Source organism: Chenopodium album, chromosome 20, assembly GCF_948465745.1.
Source record: "Chenopodium album chromosome 20, dcCheAlbu1.1, whole genome shotgun sequence".
Lineage (NCBI taxonomy): Eukaryota > Viridiplantae > Streptophyta > Magnoliopsida > Caryophyllales > Amaranthaceae > Chenopodium > Chenopodium album.
Window position 1 is genome coordinate 32,377,589 of NC_137853.1, and position 12,630 is coordinate 32,390,218.

The 12,630-nt window shown below is 31.5% G+C and overlaps 1 protein-coding gene across 3 annotated transcripts in view; it reads right to left on the reverse strand.

The window, feature by feature from the left end:
* LOC145596556 (succinate dehydrogenase assembly factor 2, mitochondrial-like) overlaps positions 1 to 12,630 on the reverse strand; it is a 90,879-nt gene that overhangs the window by 670 nt on the left and 77,579 nt on the right. Inside the window, exons 1-4 of one of the 3 annotated variants that reach the window (XM_081652740.1) lie at positions 3,996 to 4,135; positions 3,368 to 3,480; positions 3,180 to 3,269; positions 2,946 to 3,072 (exon numbers count right to left, since the gene is read on the reverse strand). In XM_081652740.1, the coding sequence (XP_081508866.1) occupies positions 2,946 to 3,072; positions 3,180 to 3,269; positions 3,368 to 3,480 (330 nt within the window). In that variant the 5' untranslated portion in view covers positions 3,996 to 4,135. Of the gene's footprint in view, positions 1 to 2,945; positions 3,073 to 3,179; positions 3,270 to 3,367; positions 3,545 to 3,995; positions 4,136 to 12,630 lie in introns of those variants that run through there. The other 2 variants (XM_081652739.1, XM_081652741.1) reach the window with 2 other exon arrangements.

Below are 12,630 nucleotides of genomic sequence, written 5' to 3' on the forward strand. Positions count from 1 at the left end.
TTATTATTTTTTTTTAAAAAAAATACACACATTTTGATGAGGAAATGAAAGGTATAAGACTTTTTTGTACAAAAATGAATTAGTTCATAAATGTTAAATCAGATGAGACCTCTGGTCATGAGTACTAAAAGTGTGAATTTTATGCATAACAGGTTTTTTCCCTATTTTTGTTATGGGAAGCAAAACAATGTAAAGATTCTATATATCAGACAGGCTATCCTACGACACCCTCACATGTCCTGCACCAACACCAAAAAAATTCATATGAAGAGTATCATCCCAGTTCACTATTTCCAACTACAATCCACTTCTCTGAAGGAACCTGAGAGGATACCACAATTATCTACAGATACCTCTAAATCTCACTCCATAAGCTACCTTAAAGAGCTTAAACAGTTTTTGACAATCATCTAATGAAACCTCTAACACAAGTCCATTCATAATAAGACATTTGCATCTCTAATTTTCCTTTAAAAAGTCCTCATAATTCTCTCCTGTCAGATATAGTAGACTCCTGAAACCATACATACTCAAAGTAGGCTTGACATATGAATCCATTTAATAAATTATCTTATTGATTACTCATAAGGCCATGTTTGCTTGTTTATAACTGCACTGTCTTCCAAGCTCAACACAACATCAGAGTCTCCAACCAAAAGTCAAGGCCAATTCATAGAATTTGTCATGTTCCCAATTTCAGCCAATAAATTTCATACACAGAATTTACCACAATCCAATAGAATTAAAACCATACACAAAGATCCTCTTTTCTAATCTTTACTGAAAGAGGTAAAGGGTACAAACTGCTTCAAACCTAAAAAAGAGCAGATTTAGTAGTAGGTAGCAGATAGTAACGATGGAGTTCATACACAATCCCCCAAGCAAGTAGCTAAAAAACTTACATCAGTACTTTCAGCATTTACACTTCCTAATAAGTCATTTCCTATATTTAAAACTCACAAACTTCCCCACTAAATCTTGCTGAACTATCCAAGCAACATCGTGCAATCCCTCCTCTCCCATATTAATAGCTCATCTAGCCAAGCATTTGACATGGAACTTTGTAACCTAAATCACTACCCCCTGCTCCCTACAATCTCAAACTAATAAGGGCCCCAAAGGTCAATTCTCAAACACTCACATGTATAGTTGTATACTGCCAACTACCTCTATCAGTACATGGATAGAGTACATGTATACTACCAGCTTTCTCTATCAGTACAAGGATAGAGTACATGTATACTGCCAGCTTTCTCTATCCATGGTTATGTGTGCATGTCTCTTCCACAAGGCAATACTTCATAAAGAAACAGACAACAAATCAATCCTAATGGCTCTTCTCCTCCCAAGAACACTCAACTGAGGTGTAAATTGGCAAAGTCAATGTATGGGCTTAAATGAGCTCCCAGATAATGGTTTGCTAAACTCTCAACAACTCTAAACTCTCTTATCATTTGGTTCTAAACAATCAAAGGCTGATTATGGCTTGTTCATTAAGACAAGCAACAACTCTATACTCTTTCTCTACAATGTTGGTATATGTGGATGGTCTTCTTATTACTGGCAACAATCAACAAGATATTAACACGCTACAATTATGTCTTCCAAATTTCATTGAAGAACTTATGTCATCTTTAATCAAGAGTTTAATTTTATCTCCCAATGAAAGTATGTCACTGATTTATTGAAAGAACAAGGATTGCTGAATGTTAAACTCTGAATTGCTTGCAAATTATCATTTGAAATTCTCACCAAACAAAGGAAGTCCTTCACCTAATCCATTCATCTATCAGAAACTCCTTGGAAAAGTGCTACAACTCACCATTACTAGGTCTGCGATAGCCTTCACAATGCAACTTCTAAGCAAGTTCATGCACTCTCCAACCTCAATACACATGTTAGATATCTTGCTAGAACTACATCTCAAGGTATTCTTTTTGCTTTCTTTTGCTTACTTTTATCTCAAGGTATTCTTTTTGCTTCATCTACTGGATTGAGGTATATACATGTTGAGATAGATTGCCATTATGTGAGAGATATGGTAAAGGCAGGCACTCTTCTTACTCAACATGTTTCGTCTTAGGATCAGTTAGCTTATATCCTTACTAAAATCTGCAGTAAAACAGCAAAAATGATATTCTGCTTAAGCTGGGTGTCATTTCTCAATCCCGCACTCGGCTTAAGAAAGAGTTATAAGGGTTACAAAGGTCATTTCTCAAGCACTAGAATTTAAACTGCTAGCTTTCTGTATAAGTACAAAGGCAGCTCAATAGCTCATATGCAAAGACATTATAGTGGATTCTGTACGCTATTATTTTGGTTTCAGCATAATAACGAGGTTGTTTGATATGAGCACATATACATTGTACATGGCTCATTGCTGGTAATGAGAAATAATCAGAAATTCCCTCGGTAACACACTATAGATACTAACATTCTTTCCTTTTCTCTCTAAATCCTCTCGCATCACTAATCATCTTACTCATTACACAAATTAAAATAGGTACATGGTATACTATTAGCCTAATTTAAGAAAACTAGATAGCAAATGAAATTGTGTTCCTCTACCTATTCCATATTTCCATGTACCACAAGGTGTCGAATTACAGGTATGTGTATTCCACTATCAACAAGTGAAAACCAGAGTTCCTAACACACATCAACTTTTGTATATCGAATTTCATGGATAGCAAGCTCATAAAAACATGTCTGTAAAACAAAGTCTATGGCTACATTTTTAAAAATTGCGCACCCCCCTTTTGAGTAATTGAGTAAGATATAATTTTAGGATACCAGCATAAACATATTTTTGTTATCCTTGCTTGCAGAAAGTAAGCATGCTAACACATTGGGCATATCATTTCAATATCATATCATATTTTAATTTCATAGAAAAATTGGACAATAGAACATAGAGCATAAAAGAGGGCCAAAAAATGACAAACCAAGTCAAGAACTTCAATGAGAGATTTAACTCTATTTTCATCCATTGAATGGATATTATCTTCAACCCATTTTCCTAAGACCAAATCCAGTTCCAAGAACCCGCGTTGCTTGCTCCGATACAGCAACCTACACCATCAAATATTACATAATATAAAACATAATCTAAACAGCTTGATCAACAATTATAACTTCCCAATATTGCGCAAAGCAATGTAGAAGATATCTAGATTAACCTGTTCATCGTACGCCTTCTACTCTCCACATCAGAAAGATCAATCTCACTCGAATAAAATCGATTTGTCACAGGAACCAACTGCAACTTCCTGAACATTAAACCAAAACAAATAGAAACCATTAACCAATCGATTATATATCAACAAACTAAAACACGAAAATTAAAGAAAATTGAGGAGATAGTTACACAATTCTGCAAGGTGCAACAGTAGGTGAAGCAAATGAATCGCAATTTGTAGAAGCAACTTTCAAATTGATGATCCTATTGAGAGTTGTCGCCGCTCTTCGAAGCATCGCCATCTGATAGCAATTCAGCTAGTATCATCAAACAAATTCGACCACAAAACTTAAAATCATAACAACCCTGCAGTTCAAATTGCAAGCAAAATACCAATTACTCCTCCCATCACATTTGCAAAGCAATCAATTGCAAAAACATAAACGCAAATTAAACCTTAGGGTTTTAAATTGGGTAGAATTGGACTCACGGATTTACCCAAAAATACAGATTAATAATGAAAAATAACATAAAATTAAAAATGTCTAATTAATCTAACAATCATAAATTAAGAATCTGATACTATCAAAATTGAATTCCTCAGCTCTAAATACGCAAAATAGCTACATTAAAATTCATTGAAATCTACGTGATTTTCCTAAGTGCAATATAATGTTGAAAGTTACAAAATCAAGATGAATTTTCTCAAAAATATGTAGAAAATGAAGTAATAAAGTGCATGAATTCTGCAAATTACCGACAAATATGAGAAAAATAGAATTCAAAAGGAGAGAGAAAAAAAAATGAGAAAGCTAACCTCAATGAAAAAGCTAAAGAATACTTGCCACCGTTAAGAACCCAGTGCAGAAAATGATTTATTTAAATTGGTTTAAAGAAGAAGAGCGGGGATAACGACGAACACGTCTCTATTCTAATAACCAGACAACTGAAAATAAAAATACTACTCATATCTCATCAAGGCGGTTAACACGTGCATTATAGATAATAAGCTAGTTACTGTATGTCAAGAAGTTTTCTCGGTTTTGCCCTTATGCCACAACCTTATTTGTTGTTACTATATTAATGGAGTAAAATCTAATTTTGGGGCCGTTTGGTTTACACAGGGTAAACAGAATGAAATGAACAAAGAGAAAGATAGAAAATGTAATGAAAATCCCTAATATTTAGTAAGTTGTTTGTTTTGAAACACAAGAATCAACCACCTTCTCCGACCACCCAACCACCACACCGCCCTAAGTTTTCCACCTACTCCAGCCACCGCCCAGCCACCTCACCACTCAGCCGTTGGCCGCTGCCGCTCGCCGCACCTCCACCTAGACCTAAGAAACTCAAAAGGATAATATGTTGGCAACATGTGTCACTTGAGTCATAATGAAATTTATGACATGGCGCCACATGGATAATGACATGATAGTACATACGAAGTATAAAACTTGAACTATATTGAAACCCCTACGCCCCTTCAAATTTCCAACTTTTTATTACCATTATTGTTCTATCAAGTGGACAATTATTTTACATTGATTCACCATAAATAAAATTTCTTTTTACTCTATTGTATTTGTTGTTTTTATTCCACAACGAATATCATTTTATTACTTAATTAACATGAATGAGTTATAATTTTTCATTAACTTGGATTCCAACCATTACTAAGCTTTTTATGCAAATCCCAACTTAATTGTAAAACATACAAATATATTATTGCATCTCTCTTCTACCAATATCTTTTAAATTTTCCATTTCCATATTATTATTCTAACTTAAGGTAATTTTTCCATTTTGAATTTAAAAAAAATTCGGGGCATCGTCCGAGCTACAAACTAGTCTAATATCATATCATTAATAAATAAAGTCGGATCTCGCAGCTAAGTCACGAGATAGCGACACGCCGACATTTGACAATTTAGTTTTTCATTAGTATCGCTCTACATAGACGACAAATAGGTATTATTGTGACACATATGATGCTAAATTTTGGATAGATTTTGTAAGATAAAAATATTGTGTAAAGTTTTATTAGGGATATCACCCATGTGGCTGGCCTTTTTTTTTTTTTTGAAACAATAATCAAGGTTACTTGGTCAGAGGTTTTCTCGATTAGTTAAGGGTTACTTGCTCGATCAGGGGTTACTCGATCAGTCAGAGTTTATTCGGTCGGTTAGGGGCTACTCAGTTGGTCGAGGGTTATTTGTGTGTTAGCTGGCCAATCGATATATTTCTAATATTTCATATGTATATAATTAATCATAACTTTTAATAAATATCATATAGCTCGTTTCTATTTCCATTAAAAATCCATGTTAAAAGTTCTTTAAAATAAGATCCATTTATAATATGGTTAACTTATTTTTAAAGAATAACAAAGAATCAGTAAAAAGAACTTTTAATCGGTAAAAAATAATTTAATTTTGACCCAAACCCATGTAACCCATACATTTGCTAATGTCTGTGCTATGTAATCAAGTTTTGCTAGAGTTTCAATGCTATGTGGAAACGGTTTGATACAAATATATTTGGGTAATTAATCATACCCCACCTAGCAACTAAGGGCTTGTTCACTTCAGCTTAATTTCAGTTCAGTTCAGTTTCAATCAGCTCAGTTCAGTTCAGCTCCAATCAGTTCAGTTCAGTTCAGCTCTAAATTTCCTTCTCTCATAAAATATTCATTTCAGCTCTATTCAATTCAGTTTAGTTCAGTTCAGCTCCAATCAGTTCAGTTCTGTAACACCCCAATAATTCTCTCTTTAAACCCGAGAGGACCCTAAACAATATTCAAGAGAATTACTGGCGTGCTACCGCCACGTGTTCAAACGTTAAGGCTTTATTAGAAAATAGCAGCGGAAAAACTAAATCAGTTATAAATAAGTTTAAAAACCAACGAATGAAACCAAATTAAGTCATACAACTTGGAACCATTAAGGCCCTTATTCAAAACCCAATAAAAGTAGTAAGTGATTAAATTCAGTGTTCAAATAATTTCAAACCCAAAAGAAATAGTGTCGAATAAAATCGAATTAAAATAAATTCAAACTTGCAAAAGAAATAAAATGCAAACAACCAACTCTCTACTCAAGTTCCCACAACCCTGATGAATGCTGCATGTGTAAGAACCAGTGGTAATTCTGCTCCCCAATATTACAAGTGTAAAAATTGGATCGTCACAGGGTCATTGAAAGGCGAAGGCCATGACCAAAGAAAGACACACAAAGCACGCAATCAGCAAAGCTGAGTACATACAAGCTGCAAAATAAATTAAGAAATCCATAACATGCTACTAATAATCAATCATCATGCATCATTAAATTATAGACTCAACACACGACTCAACTATTTATATTACTAAGACTCCATTAATTAATAATAGGTAAATCATTATTTTTATTCATTGGATTACGCAATAGACAAGGTTGTCCAACCCATGCTCCATTTGGAACATCAATAAAAGAAAAACCCCATGCCTCCTTTCGGAAACATCAATAAACATCCAACGACCACGGGCGCGACTCCGTGACCGTAGTTAGTATGAGATCTCACCTAACTCCTAGTTTTGAAAAATATTTGAAATAATAGACTCGTAGATCAGACGGCCTCGAGAAAAGTACACGGCTAATACCCCATGTACCCCAACCCCTGATTGTCATTACTCCAGAAGTGCACCAATCCAGAGTTTTATTGCTCATCCATCTTGCACTTTACGTGATTTACAGGTTTAGACTTGGTGATGACTCATATGCATAACAATACAATCAATCCAATATCAATTCAATCAAGTAAAACAACTTTTCAATTTCAATTCTTGATTTATTAGTGGCAAGCAACATTTATTATTTATTCCTTTACTACCTCGGTGTATAAACACCTTGAGTGCATAAGGCACCCCAAAACCTCAACCTCGTCTTAGAAGACTTAAATTCTTCCTTTACTCATCCTACTTGCATAATCATGAATGAGTAATAAATTAATCATTACACCAATCATATACCTTTGCCTCTAAGCGCACCTTGCATAATCAGAGCACAAATAATACTTGCAATATAAAATAGTGCACGTCATACGAAATTCACAATGTATAACCAAACAATTTAACTTAGTCATCCCTATACATGATACTAAGTTCTCGATCCGTCGTCCTTAAACATGCACCTAAAAGAAAGGTTTCGTAACTTGTACGTACCTTGAGCAAACGAATTAGTATGCCACTTTACTAACTAGAAATCACCTTCAATAAACTCCTCTCCTAAGCCAAATAATAACATCTCAATCAATACCCAATCAATCAAATTTACAGCAATACTAACTTACTTTAAAACCTTCAAAATCCAAATCAAACAACACTTTAAAACCTTCCCTTTAGTTAAAATTAAAGGCTTATATATAGTTCTTTAAATTTTTCTTCATAAAAACCTTAAAATACACTCTTATACATGAAATTACAGCAAGTTCAAAGTCTAATAAAAATCTGAAAATTATATAAAAACCCCTAAAAATCTCCCTTTTTAATGGGTGATTAAACCCTCTTTATAAAACATCAAAAGTAGTACTTAGAAACTATTTCCAACACTTAAAACTTCAGTAAAAACATATATTTATCCTTAATTAACTTTAAACATAATTAAATTTATTAATCAAACTCAAGGATAATATTTTAAGTATAAAAAAACTTCGTTAAAATCAAAAACTGCCCGAAAATCATATTTAGAGGCTGAATTTGGCCACGAAAGGGTGGTGCTCACTACTAAAGGTAGTGAGTCTTTCTTAAAATGTTGTTTCCACATGGAAAACACTACTTTTTCATCAAAATCGGATGAGTTCAGAATCTGATCGGGATTAAAACGGGATTAATATTAACGAACGAAAATCTAAAATTTAAAACACGAATCTATGTGTTCAAAATAATCTGGAATTAAGTTAAACTAATCAGTAGTTATAATCACCAAAATTTCAAAACATCATTACTATAAAAGCCCTAAATCAATTGTTCATAAAAACCCTAAAATCATGATTTTTAATAAATTGAAACTCTAGGTTTATAATTCATAAAATATGAAATTTATAACATAAATATAATCTGAAATTTATAATCTTTATACCATTAAAATATAATATGATACTAAAAATATAATCTTTATACTAAAATCAAAACCCAAAACAATTAAATTAACATTAAGCAAAATAATGAAACAAAAGAGGATGAAAATAAGACTAAAAACCCAAAACAATTAAATTAACATTAAGCAAAATAATGAAACAAAAGATGATGAAAATAAGACTAACCTTTTTGTGTGGGAAATTTTTGGAGATTCATGGGGTATTTATAGGAGAGAATTATTGTAGGGTAAAAAGAAAGATTGGGCCTCATAAAAATAATGGGTCGATTAAGTAAACAAATGGGTTAGGCTTGTGTGATTGGACATAAATTGTAGAATAAAGGTGCATAAAATAATTTGTTCAAATAATTTTCGACCCAGATTAATAATTTGAAACTTTTGAAATTAAATTATGAAAAATAACAAATAAATATTATAAATAAAATAAATTTTCATTTATAAAATATTTAAAAATACGGGGGATTACAAGTTCAGTAAATATAAACATGCCCTAATTAAGGGCCTGTTCATATTTACTTAATTTCAGTTCAGTTCAGTTCAGTTCAGCTCCAATCAGTTCAGTTCAGTTCCAATCAGTTCAGTTTAGTTCAATTCAGTTCAGCTCTTAATTTCCCTCTCTCATAAAATATTCAGTTCAGTTCAGTTAAGTTCCAATCAGTTCAGTTAGTTCAGTTCAGCTCCAATCAGTTCAGTTCAGTTCAGCTTAGTTCAGTAAATGTGAACAGGCCCTAAGTGAGGTGTGATTTACACGTCCGTCTAGCTTGAGAAAATAACAGCACAATTATCAATGGGTAAGTTATCCTTTCGGATGTCATCAAGGATAATATAATTTGCCATGTGTAAAAACTTAAAATATAAAAAATGAAAAGGCAAAAGAAATCACACTCTTAATTTCCACTCATCGATGAATTAGTTCATTACATTACTTTATCATTTACTAAAATGATATAGAAAAATATAGATAAAAAATTATGTAAATGGTGTTTTTCTCCCTAAATTTCTTAATTTTTTTTTACGGTAATGAGAAGAACCCTAATCGAACATCAACCCTCGCGGTTTTTTTTAGTCCGGTATTTGTGGGTTAGACACTTTGAGAGTAAGGGGGGAAGGGTAAGGGATCCCCCACCCTCAAAGTGCCTCTAATGGGGTTTTAACCCTCGTTGGAAGGTAAAATCCTTACCACTATACCAAGCTTAGCTTGGTTATGTAAATGGTGTATGACTAAGAGATGGTAATATAGCTAATATGTAGTATATACTTGTATAACTACGCATACTCTTATTTTTAAACTTTTGTTGTTGTTAAAAAACAAAAAAAAAAAAAAAAAAAAATTGTTGAAATAATGGTTTGTGAATTGTACTGTGACTAAACAATGGGTAATGACTAATGAGAAATGACGGAATTTCCATATCTCAAGTGAAAACGAACTAAAAAACCACATACACAAATCACATCGTGATTTTGTGTAATTCCGTAAAATTATTGTTTCAGTTCTTATATATTGTAGCAAGTAATTATTCAGATTAGAAGGATGACGAGCATTAGTGTCGGATCTTAGAATAAAGGATATAGGGGGCCAAGTTATCAACTTTAATAACTTCTAATTAAAATTATAGATATCTAATATAAAAAATAATCTGACCGAAGTCAATTTTAAAAGAAATGAAGTCAATCGATTTCACTTAACTCTTATAAAAGCATATTACACACAATTAAAATATGAAAATTAAATAATTAATTAGTATGAGGAAACAATATGTGAGTTTGATCCGGCTCTTTGTTTCCTGTTGCTCTGCTGTTAGGTTTAATTTACATAACTTATATGGACCAATAGATGCAAACAACTTATCATGATACATGTGCAATATATGTACAATATATATACAAAAATAATATAATGTAAAATATTTTTTATCGCAAAATATTTGCTTTTTAACTCCTTCACGCGTTTAATAAACTAGTTTTGACCATGTATGTTTTACCAATTTATAAAAATAATTGTTATTAAGCAACCTCTATTTTTTTTTTTTTTGTTGCAACACTGTAATTCAATGTTTTGCTATTCATCTTTTATATAGAGTCCCTGTATTATTTTAATTTTTGTTAATTCAATTTATGTAATTAAACAACTTATTAATACGAAGTATATAAATTGTTAGTTCCATTCTTTATTATATTTTGTTAATTCAATTTATATGTAAAATGTGTGTTAATTCCATATTAAATTTTGTTGATTCGATTTAAATGTAAAATGTAAATTCCACATCCTTTAGCAATTTATATTAATTCGATTTGTCATTGAATGTACTTTATTTGATACATTGATTATAACACTCATAATACAAATTTATTAATTCAGGGTTCCTACTATTGCTGGTTGTGATGTGTTTGATAGTCACCGAACATGATGATGGCATCCAGCCGTGGTATACACAACACAAGAAGGCTACCAAAGTGATTATGGTAGCAATTATTGTCGTGTGTTTAGTTATCCTTTGTGTTGCTTTGGGTTTGTTAGGGTATTCCATATATGTAAAATATTTTAAACCAATTCCAATTCATGTTGAAGTAGAATTAGTTTAGACAACATAAGTATATTATAATAAAGTGTAAACCCTTAAAATTATATCATAACAATACTCCATGTATGTATTTTTTTTAATTAATCGAATACTTTATGTATATATATTATCTTATATGGAGAATTCAAAAATTTATTATTATATCTTATTGAGTATAACTTAATGTACATCATTCAAAATTAATTGTACTATCTTGGAAGTCATTGTAATATCTTAGAAGTTAATGTTAATAATTTAATTGCACTCTCTTGGAAGTTATTGTAATATCTTAGAATTTAATGTTAATAATACATATCATCTCACCGAAGTCCAAGGACAAACCCAAAATTTTGGTATAGGGCTGGCCAAATAATACACTTGATAAATGATCGTATAAGGGGATAAGTATGAAGAATTACTAATTTTTTCAGTACTTTTTATATAATTGGATGCTGTATTAACTCACGATTTAAAGAAGGACGGTAATGAAAATATTAATGACTTTTGAGTGGCTACAACAAAATTGTTGCTATTATATCAGATTAAATAATCTTAAACATTTATTAAAAATGTTTAAAAAGATGACTCTTTAATTAAAAAAGAATTTGATAAATAAGAGAAAGAGTTTTATTAAAAAGATAGCCGGCCTAATCTCTTTCAAAACCCAAAAAAAAACAAAAAAAACAAAAAAAAAAAGAGAAGAAAATAGCCTAATCTTTGAGTTTTTTTCTTCAATCTCTAAAACGAATTACTACTTATTTATCTTCCAGAAATTATTTTTTGATATTTTTCAAAATTCTGGAAATAAAAAAATATATAAAATAATTTTTAATTAAAATTAATTACTAATTAAAAATAAATCAAAAAATAAATAATCTCAATCGTCCATTTTAAAAAAAATTGTAGTAGTCTAAAATCGTAAGACTACATTAGAATCTTCACAATGGAGGAGACGATGTTAACCTTGAGTACTATGAGTAGTGTGTGATAATGTGATAATGGGAAGGAGCGTCAATAAGGGAAATAGTACAACTTTCCCCAAAATTATATTTCAATTATAATATGTTGCAAGTATTGTTATATTTTCATTTTAAGGTGGTGTTGCAAATATTTAAAAATACAGGAAGTATTTGTCAACATGACATATTGTACAAATTCGACCATTGATATCTTCAATCATACTAAGTAAAAAGTTATAGAAAATAGATTATTATTTCATCATAAACCATAAACCAACAAATTATGTAAAAATAAGCGTACCATTCAACCACTACTATCTTTTTTTTTTAAGGGATCAACCACTATACTATTAAGAACAGAGGAAGTACTACATATATATTTTAGTGAAATGAAAAGGTTGGGGTGTCATCAATTTGGATCAACGAATCGATTATTAGGTTAGGTTTATCGGTTTTGGGTTATAACATGTCAAGTTGAAATAAGTTAGTTCAAATAACAAGGGGGTCGGTTCGGGTCAGTTTTGAAACTTATCAAGTCGGTTCGGTTTGTTTGTGTACTGCGGTTTCCATATAAATTGGGTCCTAATCTGGTCGGATTGTAATTCGTTCGGATCAAAATCGATTTAGGTTGAACTTTGTCGGTTAAAAACGTGGTTAGCCAGTTAAAGTGAGTTTCAGTTTGAAATAAATTGGGTCGATCAATACAGACCATGTTATTATTAGTTAAGGTCATAATCAATTTAGGGTTTACCCTTTTAAAGAGAGTTTCAATTCAAATCATATCGAGTTAAAATCGGGCT